The sequence below is a fragment of the Podarcis bocagei genome, assembly GCF_964188305.1.
Source record: "Podarcis bocagei genome assembly, chromosome: 1".
Classification (NCBI taxonomy): domain Eukaryota; kingdom Metazoa; phylum Chordata; class Lepidosauria; order Squamata; family Lacertidae; genus Podarcis; species Podarcis bocagei.
Genome location: NC_138125.1, coordinates 136447756 through 136467549, shown reverse-complemented (window position 1 = coordinate 136467549; position 19794 = coordinate 136447756). Strand labels below are relative to the sequence as shown.

Below are 19794 nucleotides of genomic sequence, written 5' to 3'. Positions count from 1 at the left end.
AGACAGCTGGGTGTTGAGGCAATGAAGGGAACATTTTCTCCTACAAGAGCCAGTGGGCGGAAAAGCTACCACTGTTCATATCTGCTTATTCATAAACTCCAAGTAAATTTAACCTAGTGGTTTTAAATGAATCCATCATTTTTGTCATCGGAAAATGCTTCGTGCACGTTATGCAGTCCCGAAAGCCAAGCTGAGTGGGATGAGAGCAGACACTTCTCATTCAAGTAGGAAGCTGAGATGGGACTCTACTTTGTACACCAAAATGAGAACAGGTGAGAAGATCTGGGCCCCCACCTCACTCCCATCCAGACTCTGTTCTCCATCGTTTCAGGTACTTTTCTTCCTATACCAGAAGTGAACTGAGCTGGGGGTGAAGAGTAAGTACTTGGGCAAAGCATGGGGAGCTAGCAGCCGGGTTCAGCTCTCCTCACCTTCACATCCCTGATGATGTAAAAAATCACTCCTACCTCTTTAAACCTAACATGTGGTAGACCCATGAATAAGCAGGCATGGCTGCTCCCTTCATATCATATTTTTACATGAAGGTTTGGAACTGGTTTGCTGCCTCAAAAAAGTATACATACCTCAACGTCATTAGGACTCTGGAAACTGAGCAACAATGCCAAACAACCATGGTAAATAAATTTATCTTTGTTTTTGCAAGACAGAATATCAGCTATCTTATCAGCACTTCATTAATACAAGTGCTTTAAAAGCATTCATGGACCTGCTGTAAATGTTTTATCCCAACCATGTGTTCCAAGCCTGCTCCTGGAGTCAGATTTGCAATCTGAATATCTTTGCTCTCAGTTCTTGAACTTGTTAAGGAACAACTTTTACTAGACATACTTAGAGGCAAGCCAATTCACAGATTCCCATCCATGCAACCAGGCGTAGCCCTCTAATCACAGGGAGGCTGTAAAGCTTTGCAGCAGTTTTCCCAGTTCCCCAAACTACAAGAAGAGCAGTGGTGTATCTGCACAAGTGACGGCTCATGCAAACTTATCCCCGTGCAATTGCAGGAGCCATTGGCTGCTCACATGCAGGAGAGCCCTTGTGAGCTAAGTGGTTCATGCAACAATTTTAACCACCTAACTATCCACAGGCAACCATAGGCTCAGCCACTCTGCAGCCATTTTTGGGTACTGTGGCAATAGCAGAAATCCCCACGCTGTGATAATACACATTTCAATCCCCATAGTACCTTTCTCTGGCTGGAGAATATTAAACTGAGAATGAATGCGTGAAATGTCCCTGAGTCTTTGCAGAATTAGGGTCAGAAAATTCTTAGCACTAGGGCTTAGCTGGACCATAAAGTTAGCACCAGCAAATTAGAACACAATTGGTAGGCTAAATTCCAAGGCATCGGGACCTTGAGTAACATAGCAAAGTAGAGGCTGCTGTAGGGATCAGATACAAACAACAGTAGAAGGCGAAAGAGACAAGAGACAAGTCCTACGTCAGAGTAAACTATAGTTACAAAGTATGACTTCATTTCCACCCCGTTGTAGCACTATAGAGGAACAAGCATCACATTTGTTTCTCTCCAGACAAACCACAGGAGGAAGCCTATAACAAACCTTTGCCTCCTCTCATGGCTTGTTTGGAGACAATCAAACCACAAACACTCGTCCGCATCCAATGCCAAGCTGGTGCTGTGAGGTTTCTTCCCGATCCTGTCAGCGAAGAGGGGAGTCGGGTTGGTGTGAGTTTAGCAACATGCACCAACATGGTGCTCTTTCATGCTGAGCCTTTGCTCACTTGTATGTCCCTATGGCTTCCTGCAAGGTGCAAAACAATTAGCCACTAAAACCCTGAAAGTGATTACACAGTATTTGGAACCTCACTTCCCACTACAAGCGTAAGCCTGATCACCACTGAAATGATCAACCCCCAAAAGCAGCGATAAGATGCTAAAAAATCTGCAGAACCTGCTAGAAGGCACCCCAAACCATGGAGGCCACCTGACAACAAGGGGACCAAGAGTACCTACAAACTATTAACATGAGCTGTAAGCAGAGAGCAACCCCATCCAGGACTGGGTAAACACTACTTATCTGGGAACAGCAGTCACCTGCTAACAGTGTCTCTGCCATGACGTCTGGATTGAATTTTAGTTTCTTGGCCTTTATCCTGTCTTTTAGAGCAGCCAAGCACCAATGTATCACTACTCCCATAGAAAAAGAGTTGCATGTCATCTGTATTGACCACCCCAACTTAGACAGTCACTCCAGGTGGATACCATGATTTAGGGTATCCAAAGCTATTGAGAGATCAAGCATCAACAGTGTTACACTCTCCTCGTCTCTATCCTGACAAGCATAATCATGCAGGCCAACCAAGACAATTGCAGTGCCTAAACTGGGCCTCAACCCACATTGAACTGGACCCAGAAAATCACTCCTCCTGGAGCGCCTGGGCTGGCTGCAGATTGCCTGCATAAGAAGCTCACCCAAGAGGGAACATTTGCAAGTGGTCTGTCATGATCTGGACCTTCAAGATCCATGGAAAGTTCTTTTCAGGAACGGCCACGCCCAGTGGCCTGTTAGGTGGCCTGCAACCACCCCCTCTTGTAACAAGGCAATAGTCATTTCCTTGGCCCACTCCCGTCACCTCCTTGCTGGGTAGTATAAGCCATGAAGCACACAAGCAGCCACACAATCTTGGCCAAGCACCTTTTCCACATCCTTGAGCAACACCAACTGAAACTCATACAAAGAGTTCTTCAAGGCAAGGTCCAGACACTCCAAACTGTATAACTGATTTATTTTTAATCACAGCAGGTCACTGAGTGGCTTCCCCCTCCCCCCCCCCTTAGGGCTAGTGTATAGTTAGCTTCAAACCACTCAAAAGATCTCGTCTTGGGAGTACGAAGAGGATGCAATGGAGGCAGCAAGGGGGGAAAGGAGGATTGCCCTAAACACTGGATGTAAGATTTACAAAGACAGTAGAAGTAAAGGAGGTCGTGTAATTTTATTGGGATCAAAAACTCTCCAGATTGCAGGAACAGATCTATTGCTATTTGAATATAATTTGTACTGCTTTCCTGGGAAATCTAGGTTGAGAGAATGAATCTGAAATGAATATAATGAATTCTCCTCAGGGAGAGGGTTATAGCAGATTGACAAAAGCCCAGAAGGGTTATAATGGTCTAAAAATGCATTTCCTCCTGGACCACTCATAGTACATGGACATAGGAAAGTTTTTCTTTTTCTCGTTATGGATACTCTAAAACCATGAATGTCAGCGCACACATTAAAGAAGCCATCCATCTGATGACTCACTTCCTGCCTCTTCCCTCAAAGTAAATAATTCCTTTAAGAGGAGTGAATTAATTTTTCCTTCTCTTCCCAAGAAACATGGCAACTGCATTCTTCTCTTTCACATCCTCACCTCTGTTCTTCAAGGCAGGGTACAGGCACTCCCAACTGTATAACTGATTTATTTTTAATTTTGCAGTATGGCAGCTGGTCCTCTCTGGTAATAACACCATCAAACTAAATTATTCTAAAGAGGACTAAAAACCCTGACGAAGCCGCTCCGATTCTCCTGCAGCTCCCCCTTCTGCCCTGACTCCTGTTGTAAGGATTAAGAAAGAAAGAAAAATAACTATTCTAACTCTTCATTTCCTTCTAGCATTCAAAAGTTGCTGTTTGAGAATTTTATGCAGAGCTAAGCTGTTCTCCCCACTGCCAGAATACCGTTTCTGCAGTGCTGTGGATATACTCCTTAAAGGTTCCATTTTACATCTATGCATTCACAATTCTTCTGTGCCTAGAAAAATACTATACATTTCTGTACTTCAAATTATACTGCAAAACAATACCATGGAAATGTTCCTTCCATCCATCCCAGGGCACTTGAGGAAAAACTACTAGCAGTTACTGTATTTTTTGCTCTATAAGACTCACTTTTTCCCTCCTAAAAAGTAAGGGGGAATGTGTGTGCATCTTATGGAGCGAATGCAGGCTGCACAGCTATCCCAGAAGCCAGAACAGCAAGAGGGATTGCTGCTTTCACTGCGCAGTGATCCCTCTTGCTGTTCTGGCTTGTGAGATTCAGAATATTCTTTTTCTTGTTTTCCTCCTCCAAAAACTAGGTGCGTCTTGTGGTCTGGTGCGTCTTATAGAGAGAAAAAGATGGTAGTTGTCTCTCAGCCTAACCGACCTCACAGGTTTGTTCTGAAGAGAAAGGGAAAGCGCCACGTACTGTGAGCATCCTGTGCTCTTCCGGGGAATGATTAAAAAAGCAATTGATGATCATAATTTAACAGCACTGTGAAGATATGAGAAATGGGACATGATTCACTGCCACGCGGAAAGGACTCTTCCTAAACTTGTTCCTGATGCTTTGTCAAGCACTCGCTGCCTGGCTCTTAAATAGATCTCCAAAACAACAAGGGCTGGAAACACAGATATTTCTTTTTAAAAATTTAAATTGGCATTCTGGGAGCTGTGAAGGTAGCTCTGACCTTGCTGTGCCAAAGTGACATCACAGCCGCATGTGGTCAAGGCTGACATTGAAACTGAGAGAGCCAGAGATGCGTAAAAATTGTAACATGTACTGTCAGAAGCACATAACTGAGACTTTTGAGAAGATGGAAAGAGTGTTTTTGTATAAGCTGCATTTTCCAACCAACCAACTCATAGAGAAGTCTAAAAGATAAATCTATGGACCAAGCAAAATACAAAAGTACAGTACATATTTTTCCAGCCATTCACTAAATGCCTGTCTTTTCCTGAATCCCATGCATTTAAGTCTGCTTTTTCTGTTCCATAAGATTTAGCATGCAACAGCTAGTAAGCGGCAAAAGAATTTTCCTATTTAAATTTAAGAAGTTTTAAATTTAAATTAAACTGTATCATTACAAATATTAACAAATTCTGTGATGATGTTATCTATATTATCCCATAGCCATTTTTGTAGCCCCCTCGCCATGTGCCTAGCATTAGTGATTCAAGCTAGCTGGAAAACAGCTTGAAAATGACAAATACTAAAGGCCTCTCTTTTGAAGAATCATCAAAGTTCCTATTCTCATGTTTTAGCCACTTACTCTAAACGCTCTTCCTCTTTTTTCCGCAGATCGAAGTCCCGCTGAACAACTTCCCAAACATGCTCAGCCTCTTCATCTGTCAGTTTGGAGAGATCCAGTTTCCGCCTTCCCATCTTTAGAAAACAGAGCACCTAAAAATCAAGAACAAAAGTCTGTGTCAAACTGTGTCAAACAGATTAGAACTCATTATTCTCCAATAATATTTGTTTAATTAAAATAAATCGTTTCCTCCCTAAAAGAGGGCACGTGTTGTGGTGAGACCTGGAGACTGACCTCCTGGTAGTGGGTCTATTGGATAGCCACAACACCCAATTGGTAGGTCCCTCACTGCTGGGTTTAATCGGGGTGCAGTCTAAACGGATTGAGGGACCTATATAATCCCTTGCACGTGTCCCAGAGCTTCCTCTTTCGGCTCGTGCATCGGAACACCCACCCACCTCTCCCTAATTTTAGGGGCATTTTTGCGATTGACCTTGCTATGCCGTCGTGTGTTGTCTGTCGTTGGGACAGGGGCATGGCAGGAATTTTCCCCACTTGACTGATTTGCTGTTGCCATTTGGTTTTCGCCTGCCGTGTAGCAATTCGTCACAACTTGTAAGGTTGCAGATAGGCACTGGTTCAGGTGATAGGGATGGGAGAATGGTCTTGCCATCCCTATGTGAAGGGTATTCCGTTAAAGGAATCCAGGGACTCAACTTGGTTTGGTCAACCCCCAAAAGGCGGTTGTGCCTGTGCCTGAGTCCAGGGGAGTGAACAGAGTCTGTTTCCAGGCTTTCCGCCTATCCAGGTGTTCACTCTTGGCTTACCTATGCAGTGGCGTAGCGTGGGTTATCAGCACCCGGGGCAAGGTAAGTAATTTGCGCCCCCTAACCCATGGATTTGTGCCCCCTAACCCGTGGATTTGCGCCCCCTAACCCGTGGATTTCCCTAACCCCCAGATGTTGCGCCCGGTGCGGCCGGCCCCCCCTGCACCCCCCACGCTACGCCACTGTACCTATGATAGAGCTCTGGGTCAGCGCTACCTGCAAGGGTGTAGGGAGCTAATCAAACCAGAGCCTATGCAACCACTCACTTTTCTGTAATCAATAAAGTTGTGGCCTAAGTTCTGCCAAAAACCAAAACTAAAATTTGAGTCAAATGTGTCTTTATTTAAGGGGGAGGTCTCTGGGTCTCAACACGCAAATAAATTAAATGAGGCTACCACCACCACCTTCTTAAATTGTGGCGCCCAGAACTGGACACAGGACTCCAGGTGTGGTCTGATCAAGACAGAATAGAGTGGGACTATGACTTCCCTTGATCTGGACACTAGACTTCTCTTGATGCAGCCTAAAATAACATTCACTTTTTTGGCTGCTGCACCACACAGTTGACTCATGTTAAGGTTGTGGTCCACCAAGGCCTGAATTCTGATTCTGCCTTCTGCAGCATTAGCTACCCCTCCCAGTTTGGTGTCATCTGCAAATTGGATATGAGCATCCCCTCAAGTCCTTCATCCAAGACATTTATAAAGACTTTGAACAACAACAGGCCCAGGACAGAGCCCTGCGGCACCCTACTTGTCACTTTTCCCCAGGAGGACGAGGAACCATTAATGAGTACTCTTTGGGTTTGGTCAGTCAACCAGCTACAAAGCCACCTAACAGTTACCTCATCCAACCCACATTTTACCAGCTTCTCTGCAAGAAGTTCATGGTGGACTTTGTCAAAAGACAGTTTGCAGCCATCATGAGAAATGAAGGGAGAACTGCATTTCCGTCGCCCTGAAATGCACGTCAGGCAGCCAGCAATCCCCTACCTTTGCACAGTTGTCAAACAAGCAATGCGCACTGGATAAGGCTAATGACACTGTAGTGTGAAGGGCTTTCTACAGAGCCACAGAGTTGAAGGAACTGGCAATGATACACAGGACAGACTTAACATTGGGTAGATTTATTTCCAGAAGGAAAAAAACTAGTTCAGCTGCTTCTTCTCCAGGAAGTTATCCGGTAAACTGAACTTGTGGAGGATGCCAGTGAAGAGACAGAAAGGTCTGCCAAGAAAGTCTGCTGATCTCACACACGCAGGCCAACTTTGCTTAGCATGGATTCAGGCAGAGGCACTCCTTATGAGCTGCTATCATTTCCAAGGGCAAAATGAACAACAGGGCCTTTATCTGACCATACATGTCAGGTCATTTCAGTTTACGGAAATAGAAGATTGCTTCATTATGAGTCTGAATTAAATTTATAACTGCATCTACATAACAAACCAGAGAAAAGGCCCATTTAAACTGGGAAAGCAGATAAAGTGACCCAAGTCAAATGCAGACAATTCCAACAAGAAAGAAAAATGTAGAGAAACCGGTGTGGCTGCATAAGGGGCTTCCAAGTCAGCAGAGTTATAAAAAGTGGAAGAAGGGGGAAATCACAAAGGAGGAGTATACACCAACAGTTGCAGCAGGAAAGTCAGGCTGGCTAAAGCCCAGAATGAGCTCAGGCTTGCACAAGAGGTTAGTAATAATAATAATAATACAGTGGTACCTCGGGTTAAGAACTTAATTTGTTCTGGAGGTTTGTTCTTAACCTGAAACTGTTCTTAACCTGAAGCACCACTTTAGCTAATGGGGCCTCCCACTGCCGCTGCGCCACCACCACGTGATTTCTGTTCTCATCCTGAAGCAAAGTTCTTAACCTGAGGTACTATTTCTGGGTTAGCGGAGTCTGTAACCTGAAGCGTATGTAACCTGAAGCGTATGTAACCCGAGGTACCACTGTAATAAAGGTTTCTTCCACCATGTTCCAAGCAAGAGGAAGAACAAGTAGATGGTAGGTACTCTGTGTGGAGAAGATGGAGAAATGCTACTGGTTGACAGACAGAAGGCGGAATTGCTCAACACCTACTTTGCTTCTGTCTTCACCCAAAAGGAAAGTGATGCCCAACCTGGTGATAACAGAATAAATGATGTAAGGAGGGAGCTGCAGCCTAAGACTGGAAAAGAGGTAGTAAGGGAACACCTAGCTACTTTAAATGAATTCAAATCACCAGGGCCTGATGAGCTGCATCCAAGGGTACTGCTGGAACTTGCAGATGTACCGTATTTTTCCGTGTATAAGACTAGGTTTTCCCCTAAAAAATAATGTCAAAAATTTGGGGGTGTTTTATACTCTGGGCCTCCTCCCCCCACTGTCTTAAATCTGAGTCCCCCCCAAATAGGAAGCGTCTTATACATGGGGGTGTCTTATAGATGGAAAAATTTGGTAATTTCAGAGCCTATTACCTTTGAAAAATCTTGGAGAACAGGTGACACGTCCCTGCAGACTGGAGGCAGGCAAATGTTGTCTCCATCGGAGGAAAGAAAGACCCAGCCAACTACTGACCAGTCGGCTTGACATCAATACCAGGAAAGGCCCAGGACAGATAATTTAACAGTCTGTCTGTGAGCACTTAGAAAAGGATGCGGTGAGACCCAGCATGGGTTTCTCAAAAACAAGTCATGTGAGACAAATCTCATGTCTTTTTTTTATGGAGTCACAAGCTTGGTGGATCAGGGGAATGCTGTGGACCTTGTGTATCTTGATTTTGACAAAGTCCCCCATGGTATTCTTACGAGGAAGCTGGTAAAATGTGGGTTGAATGAGGTAACTGTTAGGTGGATTTGCAGCTGGTTAACTGACCACACCCAAAGAGTACTCATTAATTGTTCCTCATTGTCCTGGAAAAAAGTGACAAGTGGGGTGCCACAGGATACTACCACAGGGTTCTGTCTTGGGACCATTGTTCAGCATCTTTATAAATGTCTTGGGTGAAGGAATTGAGGGGATGCTCATCTCCAATTTGCAGATGGCACCAAACTGGGAGGGGCAGCTAATGCCGCAGAAGACAGAATCGGGATCAAGATGGCCTTAGCTGACTGGATACCTGGGTCCAAGCTTACAAAATGAAATTCAATAGGGACAAATGTAAGGTTCTGCACTTAAGGCAGGAAGAACCAGCTTCAAAAAAAATAAGATGGGGGACATCTGGCTTACTAGCAGAACATGTGGAAAGAATCTAGGAGTCTTGTTGGATCACAACCTTGACATGAGTCAACAGTTTGATGATGCAGCAGCAGCAGCAAAAAAAAAAAAAGGGGGGGAGTGAATGCTATTCTAGGCTGCATCAACAGAAATTGAGTGTCCTGATCAAGGGAAGTCATAGTACTGATCTAGTCTGCCTTGGTCAGAGCACACCTGGAAGAGTGTGTCCAATTCTGAGCACCCCCAATTTAAGAAGGCTGTTGACAAGTTGTAACATGCGCAAAGGAGGGCAATCAAGATGATTAAGGGTCTGGAAACCAAGCATTATGAGGAAAGCTTGAAGGAGCTGCGTATGTTTAGCCTGGAAAAGAGGAGATGGAGAGGAGGTATGATGGCCATCTTCAAATACCTGAAGGGCTGTCACATGGAAGGTGGAGCAAACTTGTTTTCTCCTGCTCTGGAAAGAAGGACCTTAACCAATGGTTTCAAGTTACAAGAAAGCAGATTCTGACTAAACATCTCACAGTAAGGGCTGTTTGACAGTGGAAAAGACTGGGAGGTGGTGGATTCTTCTTCACCGGAGGTTTTGATGCAGAAGGTGGATGGCCATCTGCTATGGATGCTTTGGTCGAAATTCCTGTAGTGTAGAGGGTTGGACTAGATGATCCATAGAGTACCAGCACAGCCTGTGTTTATGGTCAGTTGGTAGACCTGACTGACGTCAGGTAGCAGCCAGACCCACCCTCGTGAAACTGCCTGCTTGCTTTGCCCTGATGAGCAGTTTAAACTCAAAATTTGTGGGGGGACACAAGCACCCTAGCGGCTGTTGGAGGAGCTGACGTCATCCATTGGCGATGCAGGAGGCCAAAAGCCTCCCAGACCACTGGGCTGCAATCCCTGCTCCCAATTGATACTGGTAAGTGGTCTATTGCTTTACTTGCCAGTGAATGTTATTTGTGCAAGTCATACTTAGACAATGCATTTATCACACAACACTGGGCATCTGAAGTATTTAAACATGGACACTGTATATTTTTACAAAGACAAGATGACCTGGTTATAAGATTTAGAGTCCATTAGTGGGATCTTACAGAGCCGCACAACTGGATCACTCAGCCAACACCCAAGTAAGTATAAGACTGTTCCCTTTTGTGAGAGGGAAAATGAATTCAGCATGACTGTCAGCTGATTTTCTGCCATTTTTTTTCCAGTGAACAAGCCAGCACACAACTTATTTGCAGAAGTAATGCAATCAAGATCAGATTATATTTATGTTAACCTAGCAAAATGACTACTGTTATGATGGTTGTTGAGCAAAGGGAAGGCTTGTATATTGCATACCCCTGTGCTTTCTGCTGTGCAACATACACCCTGTTAAGTCACCCTGTAAGAGAGGTGGTGGCTGCTCAGTCACCTTATATTCAGTTTACTGTATAAATATCCAAGAACGCTACCCATAGTGAACTTTCCCTCTCTCCTTATCCCACCCCAGTTTGGTCTGCTTAATGCATTTTGGATGAACCAAAGTTTCCAAGTCATCTTCAAGAGCAACACCATGTAGAGCACCTTCTAATAATCCCATCTGGGAGTTACCAGAGCAGGGAGTACAGTGGCCAAGTAATATGTGTTGAAAAGGGGCTATAACTAGCAAACCAGCTGGAGCCCAAAGAAGGCACTCCAAGCCATCAAGGCTACCTGAACCTCCTTCCAGGAGAGTGCTAACCTATCCAGGATAGGCCGCCTCCACACCTCACAGACATAAGGAGCTGGGATACCTCTGTCTCTCCAGGATTCAGCCTCAATTTACTGGCCCACATCCAGCCCCTCACCACCTCTGAGCACTGGTCTAAAACCTCAGTTGCCTCTCCTGATTCAGTCTGAACAGAGAGATGAAGCTGGTTGTCACCAGCATTTTAACAACACATCACTCCAAGCCTCCTAATAACAGTTCTCAGAGGCTTCCTTTGGATGTTACATAGCATGGGAGCCAAGATGGAGCCCTGTGGGACACCCCAGGATAATTCCCAGGAGCCTCCCAGGAGCCCTTTAGGACAGTGCCCCCCCCCATCCACACCTTCCTGAGGCACCACTGAAGTTTCAAAAGCTGCAGAGAGATCTAGGAGAACGAGCAGGGCTGCACTCCCCTTAACGTTCTCCTGACAAATGTCCTCAGTCAGGGTGACCAAGGCAATTTCAGTGGTGTAACTAGGCCTGAAACCAGACTGGAACAGAGTGGATCCAAATAATCAGTTTTCTTCAGACATGCCTGAAGCTGGGGCGCCACCACCTTCTCAAGCACCTTGCCCAGAAAGGGGATATTTGCCACTGGGTTTAACCCCTCTGAGTCCAAGGGAAGTCTTCTTAAGGATGACATTACAGATCTCTGCCATAGATATTACAATGCCACTACACCACCTATAGGAACATAGAACTGAGTCAGACCTTTGTTCTACCTAGCTTAGTACTGTCTACACTGACTGGCAGTGGCTCTCCCCTGCCGGGGATTGAACCTGGGACCTTCTGCATGCAAGGCAGGTGCTCTATTTCTGATCTGCGGCCCTTCTCTCATGCATGCCACCTATGTGTGAAGCAGGGACGCGGACTTATAAAAAATATTGAGGGGGCCCGGGAAAGCTCATGAATAATAAATAAGCTCACGAATATGCAAATAAAGTGGCGCCGCCTCCTCGTGAGCAAATAGGGGAGAGCGTGCTGCGCCTATTAATCAGCTCCGGAGCGGAAATTGGGTGGAGCTTTTGCTCGGGAGGGAGGACAGGAGGCATGCAGCCCGACCCTGTGCATTTTGGGCTGGGGGAGGGGCGGTGATGGCGCTCTGCTGGAGGGGCGCCGGAGATTATTGGGGGGGCGGAGCCCCCCCCAAACGAATTTTTGAGGGGGCTCGGGCCCCCTCAAGCCCCATGGAGTCGGCGCCTATGGTGTGAAGAATGCTTGCAATGTGAATTCATATCAAAATAGCATGATTTGCCTCCTCTGTTTTGCTTCCCATTGACATTTCTGTGCTTTGTGATGCAGGAAGAGCCTTGCTAAGCACTTAGCCATACAGTCACAGATATTGGCAATGTTTGTCTGTGTTCAACGGCTTGTCTCCAGAAAAGCTCTGGCAGCTTCTTGTGACACAACAGATGGTGCTCTGGGTCCCCCTGATCTTTGGGGTGCTCTTCAGTATCAACAATGATAGGGAGAAGCTAAGAAGCTTCCAGGCAGGGGCAGGAGCTGCCTGGCACTTCTCTGGAGGCATGGTATGAATACGAGGCGAACACACGTGTCTGTTGGGCTGACGTTGCTTCTGGCTGTCCATTCCCCTCGAGTCAAGGGAGAGACTCATTCCCTCAGGATGTTGCTGCCAGCTGGCAGAGTCAGAGCGGAGAGCGTTCTGGATTAACTCGTCCAGAATAAAGAATGTTCTGCCTCAATTTTCACCATGGCTTCAACTCTAGTTAGAATGCTCAAATCTATGTAGGTCTACTCAGAAGTAAGTCTTGCTGAATATGATGAATTTTAAGACTTGGGGTTGTTTTTGTTTTTGTTTTAGTATAGCAGACAGATGCAGTGTCTGTTCTGGAAAGCACCACATATATGGTAGATACCTATCAGTCTGTTCTCACGTGGCCACAGGTGAAAGGGATGGATCTAAAGGCTGAGGAGCCTTCAGTGCTCCATCCCTTCATCCATCTGCTTATGGCCGATAATTTCAGTGTGCTGTGAAACAAGCGCCACAAATGGAAATGTCAAAAGATTTTGATTCAATTCAATTCAATTCAATTGAACAAACATAAATGTGCATCTGAAATTACATGTATAAAATTATCTACATCCACTTTTGGATGATGGTTTTCCCCACCCACAAACTAACATTACCTCCAGGTTTTGAGCATTAGGAGTTAAAGGCGTTAAATATGAGCCTCCTGCTTCAGCAAGCATAATAATTAATCCGGTTAGGACTTACATGGCCCTTGAGACACTTTAAAAGTGGCTCTTATAGCTCCTCTCCTCCTTCCCAGGCTAAACAAACCAAACTCCCTCAACCGTTCCTCATAAGGCTTGGTTTCCAGAACCTTGCTTGCCCTGCTTTTGCTATGTGTACTTCTTTATTACAATTAAAGCACACCTTTCATAGATATGGCTTTGCCCTTCATTTGACACTTAGACACATAACTAGAATCATTGGCTTTTGCACTCCTAACTGGAGACTCTTCTCTCCTTTGTACACATTCCTCTCTTAAACAGGCAATTAATCTTTTGAAAGTCAAGTCAAGTCCTCTTTCCCATCCATTCGAGTTGCAAAAGTCCCAAATTTGGGTTCTAGTGACCCTAGGAAATCACAGATATTTTGCTCTTCCTGCATTGGGTACTCTGACAGTTCTAGTTTCTCGAGAAGTGTTAAGATCTCAGTCACATATTTGGGACAATCTGCCTTAGAATTCAACCTGAGCCTCAGCAAATCTCGCATCCGTTTTCTATGGAAACTTTTGCTTGCAAATCCATATGAAAGTTCCAGGGCCTCAAGTATCTGGGCTGCAGTATCAGTCTCCTTAATATGCACAACCTGGGCATCTGAAACGCTGCTTAAAGTTGTGGCTCTTGCTTGCTTATTCTGCCGTTCTCATACATTGATTGGAGCTCTAGATTCTTTGTTATTGCCTTTAGGCCTTTGACTTTTAATCCCACCTAGTATTTCTTTGCTATTAACATCAGACGCTTTCCCCATTGAGTAAGGATGGTAATCTGGGCATCTTGAGACTTGCATCCCTGAAGTAAACCTCACTGGCCATCTCAAAAACGGAGGAAATGTCCAAAACTCAAAAGTTGGAGGAAAATGTGCTAAATCCAAAACCAGAACAAAGTCTCCAAAGGAAAATTTAAGACCAAAAATCTTCACTACCTAGGTACTGTACTGCTCTGTGAGGGAAGTGGGGACTAATCTCTCTTCACAGTGGAGACAATGGAGTCACCATATGCTCACCAAGAAACAAAAGAAAGAGTTCTGCTTCGGACCTCTCTTCTTTCTTAAGAGAATTCAGCTGCATTCACCAAAATACTTTAAAAATAATCTAATTTTGGCCCATAACCTATGTTGGGATGTGAATTAGATGCTAGGAGAGGGTATATTTATTAGCTATTATCCTTCCTTCCTCACGTGAGCAGAGTGCCACCCCTTTGCAACTTAAAGAGAAGCTTAGATAGACTAGTTTTAGCCTTTCAGTTTAAATAATCCAGGATGGATTCTCCTGGTATTGCCTCCTTTCTCTGAAAACTTTCCAGCTTGTCAATATCCTCCTTCAATTGTGGTGCCCAGAGCTGGACACAGGACTCCAGGCGGAGTCTGACAAAGGCAAAATAGAGTGAACACCCCATGGTTAACCGCCCCACCCCACCCTCGGTGATCTCACAGCCACACATAAGAGAAAGTATTGCTTCCTACATTCTGCAGGCTTGGCCTAATATTTATGCCTTGTTGCTTACTGACTTAACACAATTCTAAAGAACAATTATCCTAGTCAAAAGAAACTGCAAGGGACAAATGGATCCTGAAACATGATATAAAGTGATGAACTTTAAAAGGGAAGGGAGGTGGAGAGAGAAGGGTCTCAAAAGTGGCTTCAGAAAATGTGTCTTTTCTCCTTCTGGGTGTTGCGCTGATGGGAGAAGATGGTTCTACTTTAAGTCCCCCGTCCCACTATTAACACAGAGGAACGAGCCCAGCAGGGGTCAGAGGGGGGACACTCAAGCGGCCTACAGGTGGAAGGGCAGCTGTGCAAGGCATTCCCAGCACACCCAAGTCACCTGGCCCTGCCAGAAAGGCCTCCGTCCTGCAACAGAACTGCAAAGGTGGAACAAGGTCAACCTAGAGGAGACTGGAGACTCCAGATCACTGCTGCCAATGCGACCCATCAATCTAAGCTCTCTCTCTCCTGTGATTCAAATTAATAATCATGCCACTCTCAGCAGCTCAAGGCAGTGGCGTAGCGTGGGTTGTCAGCACCCGGGGCAAGGCAAGTAATTTGTGCCCCCTAACCTGTGGATTTGCGCCCCCTAACCCGTGGATTTGCGCCCCCTAACCCTAACCCCCAGATGTTGCGCCTGGTGCGGCCGGCCCCCCCTGCACCCCCCACGCTACGCCACTGGCTCAAGGTATTGGAAGCAAAATAATGAGAAAAGTTGGAGGTCACCAGAAGGAAAGCAGGGAGTTGCAATTTCTCCCTACCACTACTGTATAAGCTCCACAAGTTAATATTTGGAAACCTGGTCAAGTCAATCATTTTGTTACTTGCTTAAGCATGGAAGATAGTGAATAATACTACTTCACTTTTATACAGTGCTTTAGAGCATTCAAAATACTTCATTCTTACACCAGTCCTGTAAGGTAGGGCTGTATCACCCCCATGTTAGGAAGGCCCTGGGGCTTAGAAAAGGTGGCAGAGCTGATATCTGAACAGGAACCTCCTGATTTGTCGCTCTGTCTCTTAGGCCTTCTCCAGGCAATCTGTTTATTGCTTGTGTGGAGATTATACCACTTTCCATTAACCATAATCCCTCACCATCACTTTCCTTATAATAAAAATACTGATTTTTAAAAAGTTAGTTTGTTGCCCAACAGTGCTTTAAATCCACGCTAACTGGGCAAACCTAAACATTCTGGTGTGGGACCAAATCCCTCCAACAGAACAGTGATCATCCAAAGGGGACCTCATCCTTTATGCCATGCCTCCTTAAAGAACAAAAGACTTAGTGGGAAATTCTGTTGAAATTCCAGAATACTAGAATGTTGCTAGGATCAGACATGGGGAAACCAGGGACAGAGTCCAGAAATTGTTGGGAGTCCAACTCCCAGCATGCTGTGCTGGCCAGGACTGGTGGGAGTTGGGAGTCAAACAACCTCTGGAGGTTAACAGACTAGCTCCACACTCACCCACCCCCGGGCTAAACCATAACTACAGTCCAAAAACCTCTTCCTAAAGATATGGGTGCTGACTGTAGACTGGCTACTAGAGGGTGGGTCTGCAGAGTTAATTTGAAAGAGGCCAGACGTGCTTCTGTCAAATATGACTCCGTCCACCTGCACAGTGATGTTGATTATGCTGGCTCCTTGTCTAACCCCCCTGCAGAGGGGAGAATTAAAATGGTGCATTAGGCACACAGAAGTTGTGAGAAATTGCAACCCACCTCCCACTTTTTGCTGCTATCCTGAAGTCACACCCAAAAGGGTGAGGGGATGACAAGGAGGAGATAAACAACAGTAGTTTGGACTTGTTGGATATTTTTGAGCATCAGCAACAGACAGTGAAGGACACTTTTTCTAATGGGGTTGTGGAATCCTAGCAAACTACAATCCCCACAGACGTGAGATGCAATTTTCATTTACACTGGTACCCCGGGTTAAGAACTTAATTTGTTCTGGAGGTCTGTTCTTAACCTGAAACTGTTCTTAACCTGTAGCACCACTTTAGCTAATGGGGCCTCCTGTTGACGCCGCATGATTTCTGTTCTTATCCTGAAGCAAAGTTCTTAACCCGAGGTACTATTTCTGGGTTAGCAGAGTCTGTAACCTGAAGCGTCTGTAACCTGAAGCGTCAGTAACCTGAGGTACCACTGTAATGCCACACTTCTGAGGAGTTCAGAGCAGTGCTTTAGCACCTCAACAACCTGACTGGTAGATCAGGTCAAGCTCCCCAATTCATATCAATGAACTTTCTAGCAAAGTAGTTCTATGATCCTGGATTTCTGACACCCAGTCCCATCATTCTAGTCATGGCATATTACAGTTCTTTACACAATTTCAGAGTACCCTCAGTTACCACTGAATATGATTGTAATTGCAGGTGGTAAGTTCTGCATAAACTTTCGCCGTGTCTTAAGCTTGGCCTTCTAGTTAATATAATTTGAAATCTAAAATAAATGCTAAAGATAATCAATCTAACAAAAGGCCATAGCCACAGATGATGGTGGTGGTGATTAAAGGTAAAAAGGTAAATATTATTATTATTATTAATGACAAATGACTAGATTTATTGACAACAAGTAACAAATATGCAAATCAGCCCCAACTCCAGTCAGCCTGCCACATACCAGCTTCCAGACACTGAGTTCTGGGCATCATCTGATCTGCAGGTCTGGAAAACAATCTGCAGCCCCTCGGCTGGAGTTGAGAGTGATCTGCATATTCGAGTTGTTTGCCATCAACAACTTCTGGGGCTTTGGGTCTATTTGTTAGACTGGCCTCCTATAGCTTTCCATAAACAGAAGGAGTTGTCCCAATACTGCTGCAACTTCCATGGAGCTGAAACCTGACTCCTGATCAAAAACGAGATAGATCCGCTGTTGGACAAAACTATTTCAAGCACTTTCATAAATATTTCAATAAAGTGTTCTTGAAAGGGGAGTTTCCATGGAGGGGAACCCTTTTATAGATTTGCACTGGCTTTATTTCCATAGTTTGCATTGAACAAATCAGTAATAAATTAGAAATGTGCCTTTCCAGTTACAACATGTCAACAGTAAAAATGAACCCACATTTAAATCTCCGGAAGGAAAGAAGAAGTCAAGGAAGTTGCTCTTTTTACCCCAGTCGGCAGCCTTGCCAGAAAGGGCGCATGTGGAGTCATCTGCAGCCATGTGCAGCCATGGCGCTTCTTGCTTCCCAAATTAACCTTCAACCGGCCTCGGGGCGCCTCTGGCGAAGAGGCGTCCCCATGGGCAGGAAGTCACAAGCTCTTTGCGCGCCAGAGAGCATTCAGTGTCACAGGACAGCAGCAGATTCTCCCATCCCTCCTCTAGGTTGGTTTCACTGTGGCACAACTATTGCTGCCAGTTCGCGTATCCCTGGTGCGCGGAGCGCGGGCAGAGAGGCGCGCGGAGATGCCCCCGTCCTTTCCAGCTCAGCCCTTCTCCTAATGCACAGCCCTTTCCTCCTGCCCCTCGTTCCCGGTCCTTCCTCTGCCCCCGACCTGGCAGCCAGGCCGGCAGGTGCCAGCCCTGCAAACACCCGCCAGGTCCTCGCTCGGCTGCCGCTCAGTGCCTTTGCCCCTGGCAAACAAGCCCCCTGGAGCCTGCCCAGGCAAGCAGCAGGTTGCAGTTGCGCTTCTTCCCCTGGGGATCGCCCTTTGCGCAGCTGCGGTTACCTTGCAATGCTCGCTGCTGTTGCTGCTGTTGCTGCTGCTGCTTCCTGGGTGCTGCTCTGGTCTCTTTCTCGGTGGAAATCCTGCCCTAGAAGGTGGTGCAAAACTATGTGGCTGTCACATGCTTCCAGTGCTGGGTTCCCATCCTCCTCTCCCCTCGCCCAGGGCTCACCAGACCCAACCACCTAATCGGTGCGCAGCGATCACATGGCCCCACGAGCGCTGGCCTCCCAGTCAACTTCCTGGGCAGCAGCAGCAGCAGCAGCTAAAGCGATAAGGAGAAGAGGAGCAACAGAAGAAGAAGGAGAAAGGCGACGGGAGAGCTGCAGCCGCTGGCAGCTTTTTAAAGAACTACGGGGAAGATTGCTTGGGCTACCTGTGGGGCACATGTGGGGCACTTGGTCAGGGCGCGGGAATAAATGGCCCAGTCAGTCGGTGTTTAAATCTGAGTGGGAAGCAAAGTTTTTTAAATTGCATCAATAAAAAGCAGGTTAGCGGGTTAAGCAAATCCACTGCGAGATCGGGTTGCGCAAGGCTAGGATGGCTGCTAGGACGAACCTTCATTTTGCAAAATAAAAAAATTCCTTCCAGTAGCACCTTAAAGACCAACTAAGTTAGTTCTTGGTATGAGCTTTCGTGTGCATGCACACTTCTTCAGATCTTCATTTTGGTCTTCATTTTTTAGAAGCAGTAGCCTGTCCCTCGTATTTAACCATCTGAAATATTTTAATGCCGCCTTTCCTGAAATCACAGTGAGTTAACAACGCAACCATTAAACCATATGTACAAAACGGTAAGCTATCCAGCCTGAGGCGAATGAAAAGCAACTCGCACTGAGATCCAGAGGAGAAAAGTTGTGTCTTCAGAGAAAGTCGGAGACTCTGTTGCCTCACTCGCCTGCCTGCGGGTTTCTCGAATCATCCCGCTGCTGCCCACGGTTGGAAGCAAGATGCTCCATGCAAGATTCAGCAGGGTTTTCCCATCTTCTGAGACAAAAGTGGGAAATGCCTGCTGCCCTGTTCTTCAAATATGTGTGTGAGCAGCACAGGCAGAGAGGGCCTTCCTAAACACCCCTTTGCAAAGAGCTCACCCATGCACATTCATGGGCTGCATAATGCTCTTAACCGCTGTGTTATTTTCTTCACTCCTTATCAGCTAAACCTGATCTCCCTGTTCAAACACAATGTGAAAAGTGAATTCATACTTTGAATTCCTTTGTGCTGAGTTGCGCTTTGTGTCAATAGAAAACTCTGCGCTGGAGACTAGCCCTTGTGGGTGACTCCCCAAGCAATTATTTTGGCAACCTTTTCAATGCCAGGCAACTGGACTGACTTGGAGGTATAATCAATTAAAAATGCTGTCAGCCTGATTTTTTATGTAGAGGGATTGCACTATTATTCACATGTGGTTAATAAAATATGCAAAGTTATAAAATACCCCACTGGTGATGTGTTCTCCCGTGGCAAAAGGACATTTAACCACCTGGATCTGTTTGTTGGTTTGGTTTAAAAGAGATATGGTAGAGTTGAAAGGGCTCTTCCAAGTGCAGCAGGAACCCCAGCATGGATTTTGAGAAAGGCATGCTGGGTTTTAGTACTCAGAGCAT

General features: G+C 45.7%; 1 protein-coding gene across 3 annotated transcripts in view; it reads right to left on the bottom strand.

Annotated features, from left to right (window-relative positions):
• Positions 1-18392, bottom strand: part of MLPH (melanophilin) — a 77513-nt gene extending 59121 nt beyond the window's left edge. For 2 of the 3 annotated variants that reach the window (XM_081168958.1, XM_081168959.1), the window contains exons 1-2: positions 17584-17700; positions 5054-5184 (exon numbers count right to left, since the gene is read on the bottom strand). In XM_081168958.1, the coding sequence (XP_081025084.1) occupies positions 5054-5184; positions 17584-17685 (233 nt within the window). In that variant the 5' untranslated portion in view covers positions 17686-17700. Of the gene's footprint in view, positions 1-5053; positions 5185-17583; positions 17701-18191 lie in introns of those variants that run through there. The other variant, XM_081168960.1, reaches the window with a different exon arrangement.
• Between the last annotated feature and the right edge of the window lie 1402 nt (positions 18393-19794).